The 27,311-nt window shown below is 40.6% G+C and overlaps 1 protein-coding gene across 3 annotated transcripts in view; it reads left to right on the top strand.

The window, feature by feature from the left end:
- ide (insulin-degrading enzyme) overlaps nucleotides 1-26,072 on the top strand; it is a 29,266-nt gene extending 3,194 nt beyond the window's left edge. For 2 of the 3 annotated variants that reach the window (XM_084376547.1, XM_084376549.1), the window contains 22 exons: nucleotides 609-778; nucleotides 1,962-2,084; nucleotides 3,216-3,328; nucleotides 3,573-3,735; nucleotides 4,042-4,134; nucleotides 4,244-4,335; nucleotides 4,656-4,736; nucleotides 5,102-5,205; nucleotides 7,264-7,366; nucleotides 7,500-7,622; nucleotides 8,090-8,172; nucleotides 9,016-9,160; nucleotides 12,048-12,158; nucleotides 12,400-12,520; nucleotides 13,552-13,643; nucleotides 15,540-15,651; nucleotides 17,741-17,908; nucleotides 18,394-18,666; nucleotides 20,408-20,469; nucleotides 23,368-23,440; nucleotides 23,524-23,591; nucleotides 25,019-26,072. In XM_084376547.1, the coding sequence (XP_084232673.1) occupies nucleotides 609-778; nucleotides 1,962-2,084; nucleotides 3,216-3,328; nucleotides 3,573-3,735; nucleotides 4,042-4,134; nucleotides 4,244-4,335; nucleotides 4,656-4,736; nucleotides 5,102-5,205; nucleotides 7,264-7,366; nucleotides 7,500-7,622; nucleotides 8,090-8,172; nucleotides 9,016-9,160; nucleotides 12,048-12,158; nucleotides 12,400-12,520; nucleotides 13,552-13,643; nucleotides 15,540-15,651; nucleotides 17,741-17,908; nucleotides 18,394-18,666; nucleotides 20,408-20,469; nucleotides 23,368-23,440; nucleotides 23,524-23,591; nucleotides 25,019-25,114 (2,569 nt within the window). In that variant the 3' untranslated portion in view covers nucleotides 25,115-26,072. Of the gene's footprint in view, nucleotides 1-608; nucleotides 779-1,961; nucleotides 2,085-3,215; nucleotides 3,329-3,572; nucleotides 3,736-4,041; nucleotides 4,135-4,243; nucleotides 4,336-4,655; nucleotides 4,737-5,101; nucleotides 5,206-7,263; nucleotides 7,367-7,499; nucleotides 7,623-8,089; nucleotides 8,173-9,015; nucleotides 9,161-9,788; nucleotides 9,934-12,047; nucleotides 12,159-12,399; nucleotides 12,521-13,551; nucleotides 13,644-15,539; nucleotides 15,652-17,740; nucleotides 17,909-18,393; nucleotides 18,667-20,407; nucleotides 20,470-23,367; nucleotides 23,441-23,523; nucleotides 23,592-25,018 lie in introns of all 3 variants that reach the window. The other variant, XM_084376548.1, reaches the window with a different exon arrangement.
- Nucleotides 26,073-27,311: the final 1,239 nt, after the last annotated feature.

The following is a 27,311-nucleotide window of genomic DNA, read 5'->3' as shown; positions in this document are numbered from 1 at the left end:
TATTGATGATGTTGCCTCTTTGAAAGTAGAAGAGCACCATGTCTGAGCGTATCATGTGTGTCATTAGCTGGCCCTGTTAATTTAATCATACCCTTGCTGTAATAATCAGAATGAATGTATTATTTGTTTCTTTCTAAGAAATTAGCACATTTGCCAATTTAATCAAATGGCAAGATTTTTTCTCGACCAACCATTTTGTTGTGAGCTAAAAAATAACCCTCAAAGTATAAACACATTTCAGTACAAAGGGTCAAGGTGTGATGGTTTGGCAATAACACTTTATTGGTCCAAGAACCAGCTGCTGTGACAGAGGTAATTCTTTTTTTTTTTATTGGTTCAATCACTGACCTTGGGTGTAGCTTTGAAAGCATTCAAATTTTGTGTCGTCTTGTCATTTCCTCATTTGCATGGCAGTTGCTCTCACTTTGCACATATGCAAATAGTTTTCATCATGGCTCCTTTTCTGTGTGTACAAATGGTCCTACACACCAACAATCTGCTTTTAACCCAAAACTGAAAGAGCCAAATCTTAAAATGTTGAAAATGACATAGGTAGTTTCATTATACATAGTGACCTATACTGTTGGATGTTTCTTAAATCTCTGTAGGTTTGCCCAATTCTTCCTGTGCCCATTATTTGATGAGAGCTGTAAGGACCGGGAGGTGAATGCTGTGGATTCTGAGCACGAGAAGAACCTGATGAATGATGCCTGGAGGCTGTTTCAGCTGGAGAAGGCCACTGGCAACCCGAACCACCCCTTCAGTAAATTTGGAACAGGTATAAAATCTCCACAGAGATGACACTGACGCTGTTATTCATTCTGACTTTCTGCCTCCATCTGTCTCTCTTGGTGTGGAAGTACCACTGCCTCCATCTGTCTCTCTTGGTGTGGAAGTACACTGAACACCACTGGAATAACAAGCATAATAACACACTAGATATTTAAACAGTAGGCCCTTGTATAAGGTAGATGGTCTGATCTTGTCCATTTAGGACCAGTCTGTTGGCCTTTTTGCATATTAGAGTCAAAGTTGAAATTTGTTGTGTAATATTTTTATACTTTGGAGTTCATATTACACCTGCACAGTGTTTAAAGACACGTATTTTGACCCACAGAAATGTAAAATATTATGGTCTGTGACAGTGACTTCATCATAGTGAATATTGTGAGATATAAGGCAGCATAAGTTCCCTGCTTTATCTGTATTTCTTTTAAACAAAAGGACAGTGTTCTATAGCAATAGATAAAATATATTGATTTGTGATATTTTGAACAATTTATATGGCTCCTAAATATTAACATTCACTCAACTGATGTTAAATGTTATGGAGGAAAGTATCTCACAGCATTAAGGGAGTTTGTTCTCTGTGCCAGTGAATTCCCAGATCAGAGTGACATAGACTTGGAACAGCTCCAAGCTCAAAATAGCCACCTGATGGCAGTCTTGAATTATATAATCGTTATTCCAGTTAAGAATAGAAGAGGATCAGACAGACCTGAAAGTCATGCCCTGTAAGCAGACCAACATAATCTTCTCGAGATTGATGCTTTGTTTTTCTGTCCGAGTCTCAACAGACCTCAGTAACTGGCTCTTCACTCGCCTCAGATGTAAGCTGCAGTTGTACAGTTGGATTGTTCATGTATCTGACTGGCAACTGTTTGTGGGCCATTATATACTGATTTTATAAAAAAACGGCCATCGTGTTTTAGATTGAACGACTCACAAAGTTTCATATTTTAGTTTCCCCAAAAGGCCATGCTGATGTATTTTCTGTGTCCTTTGGCTCCAAAACAAACCACACTGATAATTGCATTTGGACAGTGAAGATGAACTACAAACAGGCAAAGATTAATCATGAAATTTGTGCTCTTTCATGGAGAAGTTGTAGTATGATATTTTTTTTAAAAAAAGAAAGAAAAAAGCAGTTGCTCACTACTAATGTTTTATTTCTCTTAAAGGTAACAAATTGACCCTTGAGACCCGGCCGTCTAAAGATGGAGTTGACATCCGTCAGGAGCTCCTGCAGTTTCACTCTACATACTACTCCTCCAACCTCATGGGACTCTGTGTGTTAGGAAGAGGTAAGAGTTAATCTCTCACAAATGTGGTCTCAAAAGTCTCATGCAACTTGTCAACCCTCTTTACTGTCAATTTCTCAAGATAACAAGCAGGAACAAACAATGCAAGTCATGTATGACTTGTAAGTTTTATCTTCATGTTATTACATAACAGGTCAACATATCATTGGCGAATCATTTGTGATGCTTTACCTTAGTATAATTTTCAAGACCGAGTAGCTTCTTTGTATATCTGATTGTGACTTTCTTAAAGGTTAGTCAATACACAGTGTGACCTCCACCTCCTCTTTTTCCTTTTGCATGTTTGTGTTTAGCTTTGCTAACATGGTGGAATTAATTGATTTAATTAATTTAAAAAATTGACCTTTAACTTCTCTCAACCTTTGTGATGCTATGTCATTGTGACAGACCTCTGCTTCCTTTGTGGTAAGAACAGCACCGTCTTCCTGTTTTGCCAACCATAAGAGTGTCTGTGTTGAAGGACAGTTAATATTTCCCAATAAGCTGAAGCAGATATTGCATTTGTTAAAATAAATCCAGGTGGGTCTCTGAAAGACGGGCTTACATTTTTATGGTCATTATATTAATAACACCGATATCTTAGAATGACTGGTAGTAGTTTATTGATGTTAGGGTGCCATTTACCACCTTTTATATTTTAAAGTTATTTAAATGAATAATTTTGTCAATCCTCTTGTATACAGTGTTTCTTTGTAAAGGTCTTATTACATTAAGCTGAAATGTATATTGTGCCAAACCTTGAATTGTAAGAGATGCTTTCTGACAGAATTGCTCATAAGCACATCCTTACATGATTATTGTTCCAGTTGCTCAGTTACTGCTGAATGTTTATTGAGCTTTCTTCTGCTTTTATTGGTCAAAACAACATGGGAGTTGAACAGTGGTGTGCATCTTGAAAAGTATTTATCAATTCAGTTGATTGGTTTAGTTGGTTTATGGTTTGTTAATTGAGTGCAGTCAAAGATCCGGTTAATATTACGAGTTCAACACTCAAGTTAATTTGGTTGTCATTGTACTCATATGAACAACTTGTTGTGTAATAACTTTAAAGTAAGTCTAAGCTGATTATGTAATACATTTATAAACTTTATTTTTTTTTCTCTTTACCTACAGAATCATTAGATGAGTTGACCTCCATGGTGGTTAAGCTGTTTGGAGAAGTGGAGAACAAGAACGTGCCTATCCCAGAATTTCCTGAGCACCCATTCCAGGAAGAACACCTCAGGGTGAGCCAGTTACTTATCTCACCTGCGTTTCTCACACTTTACAGTCTACTCTTTACACTTTTACAGCAGTATAAAACCATTACCAGTGTTTTAATGAGATACAATTTATTAATTTATTTGTTATATATTATAATATATTTTTAAAAATATTTTCAACATTCTGGCACTGAAAATATCATATGAATGACTTTTCCCACGTAACAAGCAACAACAATTTATTTTTGTCTGTTTTGTTCTCTCACAGCAATTCTACAAAGTAGTGCCCATTAAAGACATCAGGAACCTCTATGTAACTTTCCCCATCCCGGACCTGCAGAAGTACTACAAATCCAACCCAGGACATTATCTGGGACATCTGATTGGTCATGAGGGACCTGGAAGTTTGTTATCTGAGCTAAAATCTAAAGGTAGGACATGAAGTGAAGCCCCAAGAAGGTGAAAAACAAGCTTTAAGTATAATGTATGTATGGCATGATCATCATCTCCGAACTTTATAAATGTAACATGGAATATAAAATAATAACAAAAATCAGGGTATGTACCATCTTCTAATTAACTATTCAACCATAGAAGGTAGAGCCACCGCACACCATTATACACTTTACTAGCTGAGAAACGCTTTACCAATCAAGACGCACTATAAAATGTTAAATTTTCAATCTTAAAATTAAAGGAAATGTCTACTGAAAACGACCATGATTATTATTTTTAAGGCTGGGTGAACACGCTTGTTGGAGGGCAAAAAGAAGGAGCCAAAGGATTCATGTTCTTCATCATCAATGTTGACCTGACCGAGGAGGGCCTTTGTAAGTAGAACCTGTACTGGAGTTCATTCACCATCTGCTGATGTGCTTTGCATGTGATTGCTCCCTGCTGTGGTCCGAGGAAATTAAATGAAAGCATGTGTCACTGCAGTGCACGTTGAGGACATCATCTTCCACATGTTCCAGTACATCCAGACACTGCGCACTGAGGGACCGCAGGAGTGGGTGTTTGAGGAGTGCAAGGTAATTAATGTGTAGTCAGCCAGAGGGGCAGGGAAAACGTGACCTACATATTCCTAGTTAGTGAATGAACTAATAGAGCAACACTGACAGAATAGACTGATGGATTCAAACCTGCCCATTATTTTCACAATCTTATCTGCTGAATGTAGCCAAGTCAAATGAAGCTGGATAGTATTTATTTTCTATGCTACACTGTAACATTTACAAAAACAATTTCCTTAAGGGATTACAATAACACAGATTGCATCTTGTGTAGTTTCACCTTATAAATGTATGTCCATGTGTTGAATGGATCCACCTGTGTCTCTCTCTCTCTGTAGGATTTAAACAAAGTGGCCTTCAGGTTCAAGGACAAGGAGCGACCCCGTGGCTACACCTCTAAAGTTGCTGGTTTACTACACGTAGGTCCCCCTCCATCTGCAAAGGTTGTTTCCAGGGAGACACAGTGCAGGCCATTGTGTTTCAGCCTGCTGTCGTCATCAGGCTGCCTGCTGCTGCTGTTGATTCTGTATTGAGAGAATTGAGATTTTGCAGAGGCCCAGTTAGAAAGTTAGAAAATTATGTTCCACAGATGTTGTTTGCCTGTTGCAGCCAGCCTCAAGTAGATAATGCTTATTCTCTTAACAGTTTTCAGGCTTTGATTCAGTTATTTTAAACTGTTGATGATATGTCAGTCCACTCGAGTGGCAGTCAAGATTTTAATTATTTGTACTTTACCACAAATGTACAGAACAATCCTAACAGCTTGCTGCTCTGTGTGTTACAGTACTACCCTCTTGAAGAGGTTCTAGCAGCAGAGTACCTTTTAGAGGACTTCAGGCCAGATCTGATCGAGATGGTGCTGGATAAGTTGAGACCAGAACATGTCAGGTCAGTATGAGAACATCAGTCTCTGATGTCACCCATGCACATGCCATAACAATCTTTTTATCTATTCATATTCCTAAGTATAACAGAGATAACACTAGCATTAGGCTAATGTCTCTGTAACACACCACAAGTGAAGTGCAGCTTCAGACAGCAACTGAAATGTTGAATAAGTGATTAGTGCAAATCATTGTAACATTATTTACAGTATATTGTGTACACCTATTTGTTTTTTTCAGTGTTAGTGTTATTGATAAATAGATGCATTGTGAGCGAGCCTTACTGTATATACATGGAGGCTCTGTCCACATGTACACAGATATTTCTTTAAACATAGTTTGTTGTGTTGTGTTTCGGCCTTTGGTACACATGTCAACAGCATTTTAGGTCACTAAGGAGGGGCCTTTTCGAAAACTACCATGGTGTAGATATTCAGAAACTCTGTTTTTAGTGTTTACGTCTTAAGTAAAAATAATACATAGTATTTTCTGTAACTATGCAACCAACCACAGTATACAATCTCCTTCCTGTTTACACTGGCACAAGCATACCCAGTTTATGTGAATGATCATGCACTATGTGTTTTCAGGTGTGTTTTGTATGGCCGAAGATTATTTCTGAAATGGTGATAACAGGCTTGTCTGGATGGAGATTGTTTTTGTTTTAAAACTTTTAAAACCCCGTTTTAAAAAACCTGCGCATGTGTGGACTAGGCTGTAATGTGTGCATTTGTGCACAACACCGAACAAATCCCTCAGGGAGTTTGCTGCATCTGTGATAGATAATAAGAGGATGATAATAATATGGAAGATAATAAATTCAGATAATAAATCATTTTTGTTGTCTGCCAGCTGCAACAAAGTGCTGTTGGTCTGCTTTTGATATTTGGATGAAATGACTTTTCAATTTTGTGCCTTGAAAAGAAATGCCAGACAACTTCACAGATTTGATTATCTCTGTAGCCTCAGAGGTTCAGTTTGTAACACCAGGAGAGGGATGTGTGTGCTCAGGAATACATTAAAAAGTTTTGCTCTCTGCATTGGAAATGCTGGTAGTCTCACAGGATTTTTGCATAAACAATTTGGCCAATATGAAATGTTTTCTAGCTCGTTATACATGTCCCATGTTGTTTAAGGATGTTGGCCTGTTGGATACTATTTTGTGTTAAAGTAGAGTTATGTGCCTTAATATTGTCTGTTGTCTCCCTAGGTGATAAGCTAAAATGATATTGGTAAACCTTTTATAGCTTAAATGATGTCATTTGTGAAGTTGAAGAGGTTCAGCCATGTCGGTAGAATGAGGCTGTTTTCTCTTTGACTGTTTATATGCAATTCATAATCTCCTATGTGACAAATGTCTGACATCTGAGGGGGAATTGCACAATCTTCTCTGTTTCAGCCCACCTTGGAGTCTTACGTAGTGTAGCTTTAACACTCACTCATTTTATGGGATGCTACTTGTGTCAAGCAAAGTGCAGACTTGTAACCGGTCCATCCCTTAATGCTTACCAAGGATGAGATTGCATCCCCTCATTGGCCGACCCCGGCAGTTTGCATGCCAGTCTCTTCCTTTACTGAAGTGGCTATTTAACCTTGGGGATTTGCCAAAGTTACTTTGAATTCACGACTGTGTTTTCTTACGTATCAATCTCGGTCCAGAGGCTGTAAGTGAAGTTATAGTAAGTGGGTTTGCATCATTGAAGGTCTAGAAACTTAAGTCATACACATTGTTTTTAAACTGAGTTCTAGTTGTTTTTTTTTGTTGTTTTTTTTACAAACGGGAACCTACCTGCCACTTTGTGATTGAATAATTGTTGAGGTGCCAGTGAAGCACACTCTTAATGCAGCCGACTGGGCGCGTATAGGAATTCTAAACATGGCTCATTGGTTAGAGGCAGACATGTTGATGGATCTCCACTGCCTCAAATGTGATCCAAATGCAATGCTAATAGAAAAGCACTCACATTTCATCTTGTGCTGTGGTTACAAACTCAGAGTACCTAATCAGTTCTGACAGAGACGTTTTGGTATCCATGTGATGTAAGATTTTTTTTCTCTCCAGAGTTGCAGTCGTGTCAAAGTCATTTGAAGGGCAAACCGACAAGACAGAGGAGTGGTATGGCACGCAGTACAAACAGGAGGCCATCACTGACGCGACCATTGAGGTGAATCACTGCAGTCACAGTGCTCCAGTCAAATCACACTGGGAGTCCTTTTTTCTGCTTTGTGATGACTGTATGATTACTGGCTACGTTTTTTTATAAGGCACTGCTTGCTCACTGTCTTCCTGTGTTTCAGAAATGGGCCAGTGCAGACGTGAACGGCAAGTTCAAATTACCCATGAAAAACGAGTTCATCCCAACCAACTTTGAGATCTACCCTCTTGAGAAAGACTCTCCATCAGTCCCCACTTCAATCAAGGCAAGTGTTTTTGCTGTGCAGCTCTATCATCAAAGTATTGTCACTCTGCATTTTCCAACTGCACTGGACAATCCCTCCATAACTGCATATTGTTGAAAACTTCTGTTATGCTTTCATATGATAATAAGGTATTGTGACCGAGACATAAAGCATTTAGTACTGTTGTTACCATTGTTTCAAGATCAGAGGCGCTATGCTGTTAACGACAGTGCACATATTCTGTTCTCTGAAGGAAAGACTGATTAAAAGCCTGTGTCTTTTCTGTTTTATTGCTAAAAGAACATATGCTAATCTGATATCAAAGTAAATTTGTTTAATTTATGTTGAACACTATCTGCTTGTGGTGTGTAGCTGAAGTGTGCCTTCGTTGGCATTTCCGGGGACTGCAAACGACTATCTTTGCACAGAATGGACTTCTAATGAAATGACAATAAAAGCTGCCTGTGTGTTGTGTTCATTTCTTCCAGGACACTGCTATGAGCAAGGTGTGGTTCAAGCAGGACGACAAGTTCTTCCTGCCCAAGGCATGCCTGAACTTTGAGTTCTTCAGGTGCGTAACTAGCTCTGAACCTTTGTGCTGGAACTTTGGACACATGGTCCTACTCAGTAAATCAATAAAAGCAGCTGAAGTAAATACATTTTAATTAACAGTAACTTAACTTTACAACGCCAGCAGCACATCAAATCAGACCAGATCAGAAAAGATCTCACCTCTAAGATGAAGGCAGGAATAGGAATGTAGGAGAAAAGCAAATCTCAAGACTACGGCCCTGTAGTTAACACTATATTTCTAAATCTACTCGAAGTTGAACATTTGATCTTTTTATAAGGCCATTTCCAGGGCAGAACAATTCATCAAAATATTATCCAAATTCTGCCAAGCACTGTAGTGCTAAATAGACACCCTGGTCTACAAATCTTACCAATCTTTCTCCAATTGTAAGAACACATGTTCGGTACAGACTCCAATACCGGATTTTTTTTAAAATATGTTCACAGTTTCAAACAGTTCATAATTTAAAGATGGGAAAAGAAAACGAGCACCTGCTTGCTTTTCCAGTGTTGCTATAATTGACGAGGAGGCCATAATAACTTGGTAGGCTGTTCCAGTGTTTGTGTGTGTCACACAGAAGATACGACTATAAAAGCTGTGACAGACTGGGATAGATTGATTTAGTCAACAACTTAAATACACCCAAACCATTCTAGGTGGGACTATAATTCAACTGTATTAGTAGGTTGTAATAAACTGTAACATGTCAGATACCACACCAGTAGTGTGTATAATCGTGTACTGTACGATACTTGTAGTCCCTTCAGCTCCTACGATGTAGAGACCCATATCTCTACACTGTTTCTATGCTGTGTTTGACCACTGCCATTTTCTCTACAGCCCGTTTGCTTATGTGGACCCATTGCATTGTAACATGGCATATTTATACCTGGAGCTCCTCAAGGACTCCCTCAACGAGTATGCATATGCAGCCGAGCTAGCTGGGTTGAACTATGACCTCCAAAATACCGTCTATGGGATGTATGTAAGTATTCACTCCGCATCGCCCTCATGCTGCATCCCAAACGTTTACGTCCCGGACCTCTTATCATCCTCAGACTTGGCTACTGTGGCTCAGCCAGGCCTGGGTTGACAGGTAATTTTAAGCCATCTGTAGGGGCAGATTGGAAGGTTTGTACTGTCAAAAGACTTGACAATTTGACTTTATCCCCACCCCCGCAGTTTTAAAAAAATGCTAATTTTTTGCAAAAACCTTCCGACCCAGACCTGGCTGGTCTAGCCTATGTATTACCTGCATCTTCCTCTTCATTCTTCATCAGTCCCTTTTCCCTCTATACTCACCCACCTACCGCGAAAACCTTAACTAATGTGCTTATTTTCTCATGTTGTCAGGCACATCGAGTCATCGTCATTTCTTCTCCGTATTAGTTTTAAATGCACACCTGTACTTCACATCAGGTGAAGACGGTGATGGCACGAGTCTTCCAAAGAATATAGCTGTCTAAAAGCTGGTCATGAGGCTGCATATACATACTCTTCTTATCAGTCTTCTCAAACTTGCATTGTATTGTGTTTTTTTTAAATTTCTTTTGACTACCCCCTCATTCCCAACAAACATGTATTTTTTCTTTTTTTTCCATTTCTTCCATTAGTCGCTACCTATACGCAGATCCCCTCCACTGCAACATGACCTACTTGTTACTCAGGTTACTGAAGGATGATTTAAAAGAGTATACATATGCAGCCCGCCTGGCCGGGCTGGTGTATGGCATAGCCTCGGGGATGAATGCCATCCTCGTAAGTAAGCCGTTTGAAGTCTGAAGGGAAGTGGGGGTGCCAATGAAGGGTCCATTTGAGGCTTTGGCAGAGTGTGGAAATGGCTTGGTTTTCTACGCTCCATTTGATTAAGTGAAGTGCTGTGTGTCCTGTTTGTCCAACCTGAAGGATTTATAGGAAAACTCTTGCTTGCTTCTGCAGACACTAACTTAATGTGTCACTTAACTGAGTACATTCCCCTCAAAGTCTTGTGTTTGAGAGAATCTGTTAGATTTCACAAGAGAAGAGGAAACGCGTTCAGATTTTCCATTGTCGGAAGACTTTTTCAAGAAAAGTTTTTGAGTAAATCAACCAAATATATGGGTTTTCATTTAGGCCCTCATGTTTGTACAGCAGACAAATTTAAAACTCTGTGCAGACGTTCAGTGTACAATGAACTGAACTGATATCACCGATTCACTTCTGATTTATTTTATATATTGGTTACACTGGTGTGCTTACGTTGCACCAGCACATAATTTAGGTGCATCTAACAATACATTTTAATTTAATTTCTTAACTAATTATGTAAATGACTGTTAAAAGTAATTATCTTTTCTTCATTTAGATAACAGCACATACAACAAGAAAGTGTGCTAATCTTATTTGTTAAAATAAAGTTACAAAATGCTGATATTGAATAATCAACCTCAGGTATTATTTGGGTTGTTATAAAAACCATGAAATGATATAATAAAGTTTGAACTGTTAAAACCAAAGACTATAAGAGCTGGCAAAATAAATGACATAATAATTTATGGAAAGTGTGTTTATTAGCCAAAGGCAACTATCTACACGCCCAGTTGATGTTGAAATATTTGTATACATTTTTTAAATTCGACCTGCTGAATATCAACCACACTGCTGCAACCAATGGAAATTTTTAGTTGCACTTGACAGATTTTTAGGCACATGTGCGACCAAAATAGTTGTACCCTGGAGCCAGGGGGTAATGTATTAAGGCAGTGTGTGTCTCATACAGTTCTTATATCAAAAAGCATAAGACATGAAGAATAAAGTCAACGGATACAGATTCTCTGACGTATTTAGTCCCATTTCAGCTGATGCTAGTAAACAAAGTATGTTGCAAGTCTTTTTTCTGGAATGGCAAGGAGCGACTCATCTTTGTTACCCCAATTTATGAATGCAGCAGTTTTCTCAACTGTGTGTGTGTGTCTCAAAGATTTAATCCAACCTACATCTGAATGAAACTGGTTTGCGGTGGTGATGTTCTCTGTCCTTTCAAGCTTTCTAACTTCTGCACCAACGCTCTGCACCCTCTGTCATATGACCTACTAACCTGCATTCATTAGCTTCCTCTCACCAGTGAATTCATGATTGTGGTGTGTCATTAAAGACAGTCACTCGACACACTGCCCGTGTAGCTGTGTGATGGCCTGTATGAAATTGATCCGAGTCAGCAGTATTGGTGCGGCTGGCCGGGTGTTTGTCAAGGTTAATGATGTTAGGGGAGATTACTTTTAACGTGTGTCACCATAGGGACCTGGCGACAGCGCGTGGGGAGGAATGGGATGAGTGTGAGAGTGTAGCCATGTAGCTGGAGGTTTTGCTGAATCATGAAGGGCCATAAGGAATGGATGACATTGCAAAGTAGAGGCTTTAAATAACCTTGAGTGTTCTTTTCCATTTTTATAATGCTCATTTGCATCGAAAAACTTTATCATCAACCACTTAGGTCTGCTCTGATGCCCTGAAAGAACACAGTGAAATGTTTGTACTGCAGGAGATGTTTCAGTGATTATTCCTGTTATAGATCAGCCTTTTGTTTCCCTTTTTAACTTTGTGGTCAATGGGAATCTTTTTTATTCCTCCCCCTTTTTAGTCATCAACATTTTAGGCAAATATAGTGGTGCTGTTACATATTTTGTGACATTTGCTGTCGTGATGGTGACTCATCCTAAGCGTGGGAGGGATGGACTTTACTTGACAAGCATTTGGTCAGCCAGTAATTACAGTACTGAGTCACATATTATAAATTAAAAGGTCAGAACCTTCAAATCAACAAATGAAACTACAGTGTGATCTTTCTGTTTGTTGATGATGTGCCACCTGTGCTCTGTCACTGTCTTCCGCAGCTGTCTGTTAAAGGTTACAATGACAAACAGGACATCTTGCTGAAGAAGATCATTGAGAAGATGGCCACCTTTGAGATAGATGAGAAGCGCTTTGACATCATCAAAGAGGCGGTAAGCTCTGAATGCAACTCCATCATCGGCACAAAGTTATGAGTCATGATCTATCGAACAAATGACATGATGCGTTTTGTGCAGCAGAACTTTAACCCTTTACCTCACCTCACTACACAAGAGCAGTAAAGTTACACACATTTTCTTGCTCTACAGTAGCTTTGACATACAGTACTTCTTTTTTTAAAAATCCAGTTCAAGTGTTGAAGTTGAACTGACTTTGCCTTCTCTCTCCCTGCAGTACATGAGGTCTTTGAATAACTTCAGAGCCGAGCAGCCTCACCAGCACGCCATGTACTACCTCCGTCTACTAATGACTGAGGTTGCCTGGACCAAAGATGAGCTCAGAGAGGCTCTGGATGGTGAGATGCTGCTCCTTATCTCTCACTTTCTTTAGTTACTTCTGTCTCAGAGTCCCAGCCCTTGTGCCTTGGTAGCCTCTTTCTACTGTGAGCCAAACTGAGTTCGCTGAACTACAGAGTAAATGCATTGTCAAGCTTGGGAGATGTAGCTAGTTACAAAACATACGGCTGTAAGAAATGTCACTATTCCGCAGTTTCATAGGCGTGACTTGCTGGGTTAAAGTTTCAAGGAGTTTGGCTTACAGTCAACAAGGGGCTCCTCTTTCTCACTTAAGGTCTCTTCTCCTCTTGTGTTTTCCTCTTTAAATCCTCATTTGAATGCTGAGGCTGTCCTCCAGCAGATGCCTCCCTAGCTGCAGTCTTTCCTCGCTGCAGTGCCAGTCTGGATCCTGAAGGGCAGATTGTTATATTTTTACCACGGGGCTTACACAGACAGTCCTCTGATTCACATGAGACTCAATTAACCTGCAGGGTCAAAGCCTGCAGCCCAGTCACTGGGGCCTCCAATTACCACCTCTTGTTCCCTTATCAGTGCCCTTATCCTCCTGCTGTCCCCTGTCTGGGGTCTATGAGACACTTTCAGCCTCTTCTTTCTGTGTGTGTGTGTGTGTGTGTGTGTGTGTGTGTGTGTGTGGGTGTGTGTGTGTGGGGGTGTGGGTGTGGGTGTGTGTGTGTGTGTGTGTGTGGGTGTGTGTGTGGGTGTTGGTGTTGCGGTCAAACAATCATTTAAATAAATTGTGTGTGTATCCCTGTAGTAGCTCATGCTTGAATCTGGGTCAGACGTTGCTTGAATTTAGATTGGCCAGCCCATCGAGACAGACTTGATTCTTGTGTGTGTAACTGAATGTGTAAGTGTGTTTTACCAGGCTTGCACGACTGTCTAACGTACGACCACTGTTGTCTTGTTCGTGACAGGAATACTGAACGATGAAACAGCAGTTATTCTGCTGTTTTTTACCTGATTCACTCCTGATAACAGCTTGGGAAATTGCTCTGTGATTGATTGTTGTTGTCTGTGATCTGTATTCCAGATGTAACTCTCCCACGCCTCAAGGCCTTCATACCTCAGCTGTTGTCACGGTTACATATTGAAGCCCTTCTTCATGGCAACATCACCAAAGAGGTTTGTCACACTATTTTCATTGCCAGCCGAGGGAGTTTGAATTTTGTTAGCTGTACCCACAATAGTGCAGCTTTCACTTGAAAATGCTCTAAGTTTTGTCATATATGTTGATGCCTCTTTCTCAGTGAATATTGCACTTTTTATTCCCAGACAACTTTTGAGTCACCTCCAGCCATTATCTGTCACTCCGATGGTATCACAGAGAATATTGTCGAAAAACTCTTATGAGATCCTGCGATAAAGTCGCACTTTATATGCTGTCTGAGCTGTCGCAGCAGCCGTCTTACACCATGTAATGATGACAGCGTCACAGTCTGGTGGAGAGAGAATTGGAGTCACTAGCGGGAGCAATGATCCATTTTGTCATCATGGAGCTGCAGTCTTGCTCTGCAAGAACTGACCAAGTAGTTTGGTAGAAAAGTCTCACACAAAAAAAGAAAAAAGAAGTTGGGATGCTGTGTTAAACTTATAAAAACAAAATGCAATTTGCAAACAACCTGCATTTACCGACAACAGCATTATGAAGTCTTCTTGAGCGCATGTAGTAATATCCTTTATACAGTCATGTTTATATTCAGTAGTTAACCTAGCTGCCTCCTTGCTTGTGAACGACAGAGCCTTTCGCCTTACTTTATCTGTTTTTTAACTCCTGATGTAGCCTGCTCTGATTTCTGCTTCTGTCCCAACATCACCAAATGAAACATCAAATTCAGAATAAGCATAGATAAATCAATGAAGTTGATGAGGTTAAACAATAAATGTGTCGTCTTTCTACTGTTTTCAATGGCATTTTAAGTTTAAAATCATTAGCAAATTATTCATTGAGTTGTAATATGAGGCTGTATGATAGACGAGGAATCAGGGGGTCATGTTTTGATGAGAAACTTTAATGTAGAAATGTTGGCAAAGCAGGCCAATCGGAGGGTTAGAACATACAGTATGACTATAAAACATTGATTTAAAAAGAATCCATAGGTGATGTAGCTTCTATTACCTTCTTGTTTTGTAGCAAGAAAGCTAAATCTATTACCATATGGTTCCTCTTCCCTCATATTTAAATAATGAAACTTAATTCTCCAGAACCACTAACTTTTTCCCCGACCCAGAAACCTTTGAATCCCTTGTTAGCAGTCTTCCCATATACTCACCCGAACATATATTTACACATTCCAAATGGATGTATAACACCTATGGCTGTGACACTGCTGAGTCTACAAACTGCAGTGAAGTTGGCTGCATAGTTGATTTTTATTTTTACCTCTCAGTACATTTAAAGTCTCATTAATCAAAATGACAAAAATCCCCAAGGTTTCCCAAATGTAAGCCCTGGTGGTTTTGGATTTATCATAGAGGTTCTGTGATAAATCTGCTACTGAGACTTTTCTGCTCAGGATAACCCACAGAAGTATTTTCAGCTGATTTAAAAATAAAAAATAAACGAATACTGAAAAGTGTCCACAGTGAGGTCTGCAAAACTATCAGAGTGACAAGTAAATGAAGGGGGAAAATACACATTGAAGATGCCTTATGAAGCTAGTTTGACTGCAATTTATAGGTGAAGGTTGAGAAAGCGATGCCTACTCAAGTGTAGCATCAATTTGCAATCCACCTTGAGGGTATAAAAGGTCCAATGTCAAGATAACTTAATTCTGCTGGGGTAGAACCAGCAGCTAATGCAGCATGGTGGGGAATGTCAGAAGCAATTCTGGGTAATGTACAGAGAAAATTACTAACTGGAATAGGAGCCAGGTTGAGGGAAAGTGTGGGTAACGGAAAATAAATAGATAAATTATAATTTCCTGGAGGAAGCAAAACATCAGAAGTGTACTAGTAGAATTTTCCTTTAAAGATACTGTTTTTGTGGACTCAAATGTTTTCTGTCTGGCATCTCTCTAGTCTGCTCTTGGCATGATACAAATGGTGGAGGACACGCTCATCGAGCACGCTCACACAAAGCCCCTCCTCCCGAGCCAACTGATTCGCTACAGAGAGGTTCAGGTTCCAGACGGTAGGTCCTGCACGCCCCCGCAACCCGCACACACAAGCACTGCAGTTAAGCACTCGTAATCATCATCTGCCAGTCATGTCTGTCTCCACGGCGACCATGCAGAAAAGTCCATTCCCAGTGCTCTTGCCCTCGTCATCAGTGATGCCATGTTGCGTTCATTTTGACCTGATTAAATTCAACATCCCTCATTTCCCACCGAGGAACATAATAGTCACTCAGTGGAAATTGAAGTCACTGGGCAAAATATGTACACACCTTCCCCTCAGCTCAAAGACGAACGCACACACGGCAAGCAAAGCACCTGCACTGCCTTTTTGATTACATTAGCAGGGTCGAATGATGTAGAGAGGAAAACCAGAGCTGCACACGGCCACCTGGAGACATCCTGTGTCTCACCGAGGGATTTTCCAGGCCTGGCTCCAGACTGTCAGTCGGACATAGAACAGAAGTGCTGCAGAAGGACGTAAAGGATGTAAACACAATTTTGGCTTGTGGAGTGACTGACTGGCTGACAGGCTATCCAAGAAACACGTTATTATTCTCAGAGCTGAAAGCTTTAGAGCGGATACTTCACATAAATCTGTCCAGTTACTCATTCATCTTTGTTAAAGGCACTATGTGATCCAGATGCAATCAGAATTATAGACTATTTTCATAGCCTGCGATTACTCTCAAATTGATTGACAAGCTTTTTAATACAAGAGGTAACACTGAAAAACAACTAAATCTAAAGCTGAAGTTGTTATTGTTTCCTGTAAGACGTGAAATACTGGCATGCCTGTCATTCATATGGGAACAAAATTATTGATTGGGCATTTAAAGTAGTAAAATGTGCAATTAGCCATTGTGTCAGTAAATATGCGCTTCCATCTCTAAGTCTGTGGTATTTAATCTGTCACGGTTGTTCTGAGTTGACTGAAAGCTAGCTAATGCCACACTGTCAGTCTGAGATTTAACATGCTGTGACAGAACAAAATACACAGTGACATCCAAGCCTGAAAATGTCCACACTTCTCCTTAGTGCTGTGATTAATCAAAGAGCTTATCTGCCCTAAACAGTTTCCTTTTATTTAAACTTGAGTAAAACTTCTGGTGTGCTGAGATGAATGGCAGAGGAGATGTTGAGGATTGTGGACATGACACTCCCTGAGCACGGAGCCAAAGTGCCCCGTCAGCGTGTACGTAAAGGTACCTGCATTACCCAGCTACAACCCGTCCTCCATTCAAAGTGAACTTGATCACAGTGGACTCAAACAAACTGAAGCTGAGCGTAACGGGATCCAGTTTTCCGTCTCCTACAATGGATGGCTCCTCTCGACGTTCTGCGCCAAAGAAAATTTCAAGCGCAGATGAAAGGCAAGAGGAGACCAATTTGGAACCACTCAGCAAAAAAAAATCACAATGTTGGCATCCAGCGGGATGTCTCCGCCTTTCTGGAGAGTGTCAACGTTGTCCTCTGTGTGAACTTTCCTGTTTCACTGTATATCTATGCCTTAAGCAAAGTGCTCAGGAATAACAATTGCTCACCAGTTTTTCTGCAGCCTGTACTTCAGGCAGCATTGACGTTTTTGAAAGACCAGATTATGCATACAGGTATCGTCATTTAAAGTGGATTATATAGAGGTGTACAGCAAGGTCGGGGAAATTCAGTTTCGATACTTTCACAGTATTTATGTGGCACCTAGACTTTGCTTTGTAATCAAAAAAAGACTTGGATATGTTGCTTTCTATAATATGAGACCTAAAACTACCTCAGGTGGTCTTTACCATCATATCTCAGTGCAGACCTGTCATGACAGAACCGTTTGAGCTTTTACAGGCTTTATAATCCAAATTAAATCTACACACACACCATTACATAAATGTAAATGCTTACGTTATCCTTCTGTCTTGCATTATTTGTTCCATATATTCAAAATGCATGTCTGCTTCTTCAGTTGGGTTATATTAATATTATGTAATATTTTTCCAGGCCCAGGACAGGAGCTCAGCCTTTTCTTTCTGCTTGCACATCCAAGGAAATGTGTTTGCTTTGTATGATGTAGAGTACAGAAAAAATAAAAAACAAACATTGTTCTGTCCCTCTCAGGTGGCTGGTATGTTTACCAGCAGAGGAACGAGGTACACAACAACTGTGGCATTGAGATCTACTATCAGACAGACATGCAGACCACCAACGACAACATGCTGCTGGAGCTGTTCTGTCAGATCATCTCGGAGCCCTGCTTCAACACACTGAGAACCAAAGAACAGCTGGGTGAGCCCAGCAAACACAAACGGAGGATGCAGAACACATCATGTGGACCATTTTCCAACACTGTTTTCAATATTCTCTATATTAAGACAAGACAAAACTCTGGTAGTTGTATTTAATTTTGCTACCAAGTGGTGAATATTCATCCTGGGATTTTTCTTTGAGTGTTATGCAGCTTTAAGCTGTATGTAGTAATTAGATTCTACTCTAGAAGGACCAGAAAGGGATGTTTCTAAGGCACCGTCAGCCAAGATGATGTTTAATAACTTGTGGAATGAACTGACTGAGTCTCTGAAGCACATTTCCCTGGAAGTATTGCTCTAATAATATTGCCTGATTTAAGATTAATTACAGAGTAGAAGAAAAATGTTTTTGAAACCACTTAAAAATCTGAAGTGAAGGAGTTTATTATTGTAAAGTTACTGTCTGTCCTGTCTGTCCTTAGTGCTGATCCCTCGCATGTCTTCCTCTCTCTCTAACCCCCCCAGGCTACATTGTGTTCAGTGGGCCCCGGCGGGCTAACGGAGTGCAAGGCCTGCGCTTCATCATCCAGTCAGAGAAGGCACCACACTACCTTGAGAGCCGAGTGGAGGCTTTCCTGTGCACCATGGAGAAGGCTGTGGAGGAGATGAACGAGGAAGCCTTCCAGAAACACATCCAGGCGCTTGCCATCCGCCGCCTGGACAAGCCCAAGAAGCTGTCTGCTGAGTGTGCCAAGTACTGGGGAGAGATCATCTCTCAGCAGTATAATTTTGACAGAGGTGAGACCTCCGAACTGTCCTCTTCACCTCGCTGCTAACTCCTAATTATGCATAGGTTTCAATGGCCAAATGCACTTTTTTTTTAAGTATATTGAAATATATTCCAGAACTCTTTCTGATCTGCCAGCTATTATAAACATCTTGTGTTAATGTCAAATAGGACTTCTTGAGAGTTATCAATATTTCGGTCCGTCCCAGAGGTGAGCAGGATGTTGCTTAGAGCTGCACAAATTGGGATCGATTTAAAGCCTGAAATAATCTGCAGCCGTAGCACACCTCTCTCTTGCAGCACTCTCCTGAGTGCCGTAATGGATTGTAATGGGCCTGATTCACTGGTAATCTGCCTAAAGCCCAGAGAGAGTGATGGCAACACTGAAAGGCTGCCAAGGGAGTGGTGGTGATTACTGATACTAGCAGCGTTAGTGGAGGAGGGGAGTCAGGAGAGCGAGCAGCTAACACGCTAGACGCCAAGGGCACGGAATAACATACAACACACACCATTAGTCAGTACTTACACACAGTCTGCTCCATGGGGCTAACTGTGCCACACAGCTGCTTTTGGTTAATTGTTTCTCTTTGCTTGATTCAGTTATTGTTGGGTTTGATTACATTCTGCGCAAAAAGATGCTTATTAAATATGATATAATTTGGTAATAATATTGGTAGCTCAAGTTCAGATATCAGCAATTGAACACACTTGTGTAACAGTTATTTGAACCCTCTGTGCTTTCATTTGCGTTATTATCCGCCAACAAGAACTTTGAACGTTCACTCTGATGAATCACTGTTGTAAAGCATTTAAGACATGAACTGAAACTATTGGCCGCCTGCAGTGGAAATGATTGGTACAGTTTTGACAACAGTCGGTTGTAACTTAAAGGTGATATCAACATATTTTAGTTTGTAAATGATTCATTCTTACAACAGAGTTTTTGAATCAGTCCAGTAGATCACCTCAGCCGGAAGCTGTGACGCTGCTGCAGCGGCGGCACCGTAATTCTTTGGGGCAACCCTGACAGTCAAATTACGTACACTAAAAGTATTTTGCCACTGACAAGCTGAGGTTGTTATTGTAAGTGTCTGACAACATTATGCAAAGGATTCTTACAGAGGGAAACCTTGTTGTTACCGGAAATAAAGATGTAGAAGTGTGACTCGTACATTTGCAGGGTGAGTTGTCACAGTTGTTGCCTCGTCTAGATTGTCAAAATCAGTTTAAATATTCAGCCATGACTTTGGAAATGCATTATTGCTGGCGGTTCATCAAGGTAAACTCCAAACTCTTTTCTTCAACTCTGACTCACGTTTTCACCATCACCTTCCTGCAACAACTCACCTCGCATGAGTTTTTTAGTTTAGATTATTTTTTGTGAAATGACTGCTAGAACAATACTTATGGTTCTGGTTCCTGGAAGGATCTTATCATTTAACAAAAAGGGGTGTCTCTGTATGAATTGTTTCTCTAATGCTGTCTGATACTTGGAGTAATAACCTCAGCATGTCAGTGGCAAAAGCCTTCAGCGGATGTAACGTTTAGGGATTAAAAAACCTTTGAGCGGTAGTAATCATTGACACATCAAAACATGTAAATATAGGGCCCAGGTTTTACAGTACTGGGATTTCCCTTTAACACAACACTACCAGGGCTAAAATGTACATTTTGTGCCGGCCAGCCCCTCTTTGAAACGCTCTTCTTGGGGTTTGAGCAGTACAGTATTGATGTTAATGTTTTGTATTACAGATAACATTGAAGTGGCGTACCTGAAGACGTTGACTAAAGAAAACATTATGCACTTCTACAGAGTAAGTAGTACAACTTTATGTCATATGTTGTTTCTTCTCTTGAATAGAGCTTCACAGTGAGATTCCTGAAGTGCAAATCTTGTTCATATTCTGAATGAAGGATGTCGACTGTTAGCCATAATGTTGTAAACCATCCAAGAGTGTGAAACGATGGTATATTGGTAAATCTGTATGATGTCAACCTTCGTTTAAGAAAAATATTGCTATTGGTGATGTCATGAATAAGCACTAGACTTCCCACAATTCTACAGTGCAACAGCAACATTTCTGACTGGAAATGTTAACTGCACACACAAAAGCCATGTCAGCTAGTTGGTTACTGTCACCACTGGAGCTCGTTTACATTTACCATTAAGCAACCGTGATTTCTCTTTCTGACATGCTGCATTGTAGAAAAAAAAAAGGAAAAGCATTTAACAGAGTGAAAATCATTACAAGTCAGGCGGCGTAGTGTCTGGTAGTTGAACGTCATTGGAAAGGAATAATTTGTAGTAGTTTATGGGATGTCCTGTCCTGCACCATTCATCAGATGTTTATGGCCATGATTCATCTTATAGTTGGTTTGGTTCCAGGCTTAAAATATAGACATTTGACAGAGTGAGCCGTGTATTTTTTAAATTTAAACTTTGCTTATGTGTATTATATTCATTTTTATTTTAAAAGAATATTTTCCCCAAATTGTAAGAAACAACATTGACAGATGCATCAGACTCTGCACAGAGACGTGGGGATGATGGAGCCTCTCTTTTTTAATTAGGAGATCAGATATTCTAATCTTCACATGTTGTACTGAGTGTTTGTTAAAACCAATAACACCAAACAAATCCCAGCTTTAAGAATGCTAGCACATCATTTAATATGGAAAGAACCGTTTGATTTTTCTAAAACGACTCCCTGCATGCATTTAGTTCAGCCACAGTTCTGTTTGAGCAGCCTTGAATGATGACTCATTTGATTGTAACTGTGGTACTTTACAGCTCTTGTTAATGCTGTATCGACAGCAGAGGTGTCATTAGGAGGCAGCTACATAAATTACAACAATAAGCCCACGTTTTATGACATGCAGAAGTCATGACATTTTTCAGAGGTCCTTTAATCATTGTTGAATGCACATTTGAACTGTCTGCTGATAAATGTAATATCCACAGCTCTATAATGATTAAATTACAGTCTACTGTTAAAGTAAGTATAGACATATTATGTCTTTTCATAAAACTGGATTCTTTATGCAGTAGGAAGATGCAAATATATTTGAAATATGTGGGCCACCCCTCTCTCGAAGTACAATCTGTAGTTGGAACAAAAGCCCTAGGGCCAGTAAAAGACTTTTGCTGGCAAATGAGCAGGGAGCTCTGTGTGCCATTTTACAATTGTTCATTTGCATATACTACACACATTGTAATGATACAAATCTGGTTTCCTGTTAACATCTAATGCCTTCGTACAGTGGCGTAACCTAAACTGAACTTTTAAGGCACTGTTTACATCACTTTCATTGAGAAATGTCCTGACTTTTTGACATCAACTTACAATTTGATCATCATGACCTGACGAGAAATGAAATGTTTAGTCTGAGTCATTCATAGATTGACAAGACGTTTGGTTGGCATGATTATTTACTTATTATATTATATTATTTTATACTTATTTAACAAAGCAATGGTAGTTGACCTGCATGTTTGACAGCTGTTTGGGGTTCAGAGTTCATCCTTGACCTTGGAAATGGCACGAGAAAACACTCCAAACACGAGGTCCATTTAGCTGCTCTGGAGCTTTTTATCATATAGCACTCTGCTCTGGTATCATGGACGTTCAAATTTCCATTTTTAACTGAAAACTTTAAGGACTTTATAGAGACCCATGTAAGCTTGAAAGCTAAGGTTCATACTGAAAAAGAGGACATTTGAACACCTCCAAACCACAGTTACATTACAGCTGGGCGACTCTGTCTGCTTATGAAGGTGGAAAGCTCCAGAATACAATTAAATAAACTTATATAAGCACATTGAGGTCACAAGGCTGTCTTCATGAGGCTGCCACTCCATAAAAGAGCATTGATAAGATTTTTTATTTATCACTAGCAGCTGTTGAGGCATTAATTGAGGCATTGTTTTTAATGGATCTTAAATAATGGGGAGCTCAGTTAAGAACACAAGCTATTTACAGAACTTTAAACAAAATGTCACGGCAACAAAAATCTATTAAATTTGTGTGTGTGCGGGCCTGTGTCTGGACACACATGGTTTTAGTGGATACAGTCTGCCCTCCCAGCTTTCATCTCCTCCTGCTTCTATTCATAGCTGTGGAGGTGACACTGACACAGGACGCTCGCAGCATATCAGCAGCCGTAATGACAGCCAGCCAGCCTGTTTCGAGGGGGATAAAGGGCCAAAGACACATAGCGGCTGAAAGAATTGGCATTATCTCAGCCTAGCAGAAACCATTACAGGCCCCATGCAGAATAAACCTAATGCATTTCTAATGTCATATCGGCTGCAATCGCACAAGCATTTTCTTCTCTTTCTTTCTTTTTTTTTTTCATTTTTGGTCGCCCGGGTCGACGCCGTCTGACTGCAGACGAGCCAAATCTTCAGTCTAATATAATCCTCCATCCAGAGACAGTGATGAGGCCCGACTGTGTGGCTAAATCTCCACAGGGCTGTCACAACTCATCCCAGACTCTCTGTGAGAAACACACGGTCATCGAGGCCAACACAGCGATGAGTCACAGTGACTATTCTTTTTGATGGAATTATGTGTCCTTTTCCCCCCAAAAAACTACTTGCGGGCATTTAAAAAATGAATGAAGCTCCTGATTGTAGTTATAATAATACTGCTGTTTGTAACAAAGTTCACTGTCACCCTCCGTGCATCACCTGCCTGTCTGTCTCCCCGCAGGATCGGCTGACCGTTGAAGCCCCGAAGAGACACAAGGTGTCCGTGCACGTCCTGTCCAGAGAGATGGACTCCTGTGAGTATCCATATTCATGTCTTGGTTTCATGGGCTTCATTCAGTGTCAGGTTGACCCGTGCGTCACTGTGTGTGTTCACCAGGTCCAATAGTTGGCGAGTTCCCTGCTCAGAATGATGTCAACCTGGCCCCCGCTCCCTCCCTGCCACAGGTAATCGTCATGTTCTCTCATTATGCTTATACATTCATTAACCCGACCGCTCTCCCAGCTAGTGGGACACATTCACCGTACTCAGATTTTTGTTGTATGACATTTGCAGCTGAACTGCACAAAGCACATCTGTGTTTATTCAACAGTAAACTGCTTTAAACAAAAGGAAAGAGGAAAATACTTTGAGTCTTTCTCTGGACAGAATTCTTTGTTAAAGAAGATTTTACATATTGTATTTCAATACTGCACTTTTGTGGGTAGAAGAGATTCACTGTCTTCATACCAAACAATGAAATTTAAAGGATAAGTCTGGTGATGTGCGTTTTACATATTGTTAACTAATCACAGGCAAAAGCCAAAACCAACTATGAAATGGATTGATCCTACTAACAGGTATCGTGTTATCGTGTGTATCTATTTAACAACGATTAATTGACTAACCGTGAAAATAGTAATAAATAAAAATGAATAATAATAGAGTGATGAAAGTAGTTGTTAGTTTCAGCCCTGAGCTGTAGCTGAAAATTGTCCCCAACAGACGCTTCTTCCACAGAATCTTCCTCTTTATGTAACATTTGTTAAAAACTACAGTGCCAAGCTAGTTAAGGACCTTACTAAGGTTTTTACTCTTTTACATTGATGTGTGTCAGGTTTAGGTTAGGAAAGTCAAGACAGTATCAAAAGACACAATGTTGAAACTGGTCAGGTCGGGGAAAGTACATCATCTCAAATGAATTCTCTGTTGTCGTATTTGAGGTTGTCGTGTCAGATTTCTAACTTGAAAACAATACTGTGACTAATATCAAGGTTTGATATCACAGGGGGAAATGGACACTATTAACAGCATAACATTTCAGATTTATATTACAAGATAAATATAAAGAGGCTTGTCTTCTGTCTGTTAAGCACAACAGCATTAAAGGTAATTTAATAGTGACTGCATTCAGAAGAGAGAGAAGAGGTGTGTGTGTGTCAGCTGGTACTGATGTATCTATACTGTGGAAAATGACTATTGAAACTATTTCAAATACTCAGAATCCATATGTAATGATACATCAGTATTTTTGACGACACTGTTCAGTTGTGCAGACATCTTGTTGTCAGTGGCCACATTGCAGAAAGCCAAACTGAGAAAACGTCGAGCTGTGAGAAAAGTTGGTTCATTCTGACAGAAAACAAAATGAAAAACATTTAGCAGCTGCTGTTGTTGATACAAACACGGAGTGAACACATTGTAGGTGTTTCTCAAAGACCGTGCAGGTTACCTTAACTAGTTACCATGGAAACAATTTGAATGAAGCTCCTTTTGCTATCAGCATCAAATGTTGTTTATGGAGGACTTTGTCCTCAGAGGAACAGACGAAGCAGAGTGTTTTGAAGCCGTCAGACAGAATGACGCTCTGACCTGCCGCCTCTTGTTTCTGCAGCCCACGTTGGTGCAGGACATGACGGAATTCAAGAGGAGCCTGCCTCTCTTCCCTCTGGTCAAGCCTCACATCAACTTCATGGCTGCCAAACTGTGAGCGAGGCCGGCAGGACGACACGCAGCAGCAGCACGGGGGGCGCCGGGGAGGGCGACCGTGAGGGACCCCGCCGTGTTTCCCACCTACACCACCATCCTCCTGTCAGGAAGACTCTCATCTGACTGAGCCTGCATTAGCGTGTGTGTGTGCGCGTGTGTGTGTGTGTTTGCGCGAGTGCATGTGAATGTGTGTGTGTGTGCACGTGTGGCAGGCTGGAGCCACTAGAAGAGATGCTTGGAAACAAATATTTGAATCACAAAGTTAGCCGTGGTTGTCGACATAGCCGTGATGACGATAGAGGTCACACCAAACTCACCTCATGTTATGCGCCTCTGCAAGGAGACGCAACACTCACACGCATCACAAAACTGTGTTGGCTGTCGTAGAGGAAATAGATTCAACGTAAAAAAAAAAGAGAAGGGCCAGTTCCCTTTTTAAAAATGAGTTAAAGTGTACTGCAGAAGCTTCACAGCAGGAGGCGTTTTATTTGAATAATTCAGACATGCTGCTTGAGAATGGATAGCTGGTTGATTGTGATGAACTGGGGGCTGTAGAGGTTGTAGCCCCATGAAGGTCTTCTTCTTTTTATTTGTCGGACTGGTATGTTTGCCATGTAACTCTCGGAGGCACCACGGCGCTCCTGAAACCGTTATCACAAAAGATGCACTCGGTCCAACGGAATATTTTAATTACAAATTTATGCATTTCTGCAGAATACCTGCCTTCCTAATTGGTTTTAATCCTTGAAATGTTTTTTTCTTGTAAACTGGTAAAATGTTGGGACCCTTTGAGGAGCTGTTTGAAATCGCAGATGACAGAGAGCCATGCCCACGGAAATTGTTTTTATTTTTTGATGCATTTTACAGTAATTCAGACATCTCAGGGGAACCTCCATGCTGTTTTTTTTACGTTCAGTTTAACTAATGATTCATTTCAAATAAAAACACTTTTATCAGTCTGTCATCTACATCGGTGTTTTGTTCACGTCACTAAATGTACTCAGATCCTTTTTGGTTATTTTTTAGTCCGGGACGAACAGTATTTTATTTTTTCCACTTTGTCAGCTCCGGGGAGATCGTCATTATTCTTCCACTCTGTGTCCGACACTTGCAGAGACTTTCTGCAGCTTGTGCCTTTCCAGGGGGGCATCAGTTACTTTGTATCTGGCTGCACTGAGCTGCTCCTGGTCTGACCTGGGGGCAGAATCCTGAAGGATCTAACCCCCCCTAATTTGCTGGACTGTGCACTGGCTCTCACAGCGTAGATGTCACAAAAACAAAAAAAAAAAAAAAAGCAGCTAGAAACATTTCATGTCGCTGTCTGAAGGGGGTTGAAGGACAGGATTTCATTCTGAATATATGCACTTCTCTCACTAAGCAATAAACTTAATGATGTGGACAGGGAACAGTGTGAGGCTCTGCACTGCTGATCAGCTCCAGCCTAAACTGCGGAGACGACGCCGTGGTGGTGTGAGGATAGTGATGTCAGCGCCGTACAAGCATGACCTGCTCTCTCAGGTGCTAACCACTGCTGGTGGAGCTGCCAGCCAAAAATCTGAGTTATGAATTATTATTTTTTTCCCCCTCCTGCCCCACCGTACCTGCTCTCAGGCCGAGTTCATCGCTCACTCACACGATGCTGCAGAGTTTGAAAGACTGATTCAAGAGAGTTCTTGTATCAAAAGCTTCTTCAACGTTTTCCAGCATTTTACTACGTCGCAACCAGATCAAAACCATTTCGATTTTTTATTAACGAGGCCCTCCTTCATTATCAACTTTGTTAAAAGGCAATATTTCCTGTTCTGGTGAAAACCCAAAGACGAACAGCAGCAGCATTAGGTAGACTCTCACTCCCACAGGCGGCAGCTTAACAGCACCTGGAGGGCGGTGGCATTTTTCATGCAGTGTTCAGAAGAAATTAGCAACATGACATATCAGGCTGGGGTGGGCCATGCACCATGCACCGTTTGCTGTGTGAAGTACATAGTGGGTTGGTTTACAATTAGGAAAATCTGAAGCATTTTTTAATTTCTGGATGTTTTTAGCAACACCAGAGACTGTGATAATTGGCTGGTTGGGTTTGTGGGCCGCTGATACGAGTGCTGACATTTTAAGTTTGTTCTTTTTATTGTCTCCTGTGTGTGTTTCTAATTAATAAACTACTGAATGGAACCCTGTGTGTGTGTTTTTAATGCAAC

This window comes from Pagrus pagrus, assembly GCF_965226575.1.
Source record: "Pagrus pagrus genome assembly, chromosome: 15".
Lineage (NCBI taxonomy): Eukaryota > Metazoa > Chordata > Actinopteri > Spariformes > Sparidae > Pagrus > Pagrus pagrus.
Note: the sequence above shows the minus strand (reverse complement) of the source record. Positions and strands in the feature narration are given on the sequence as shown.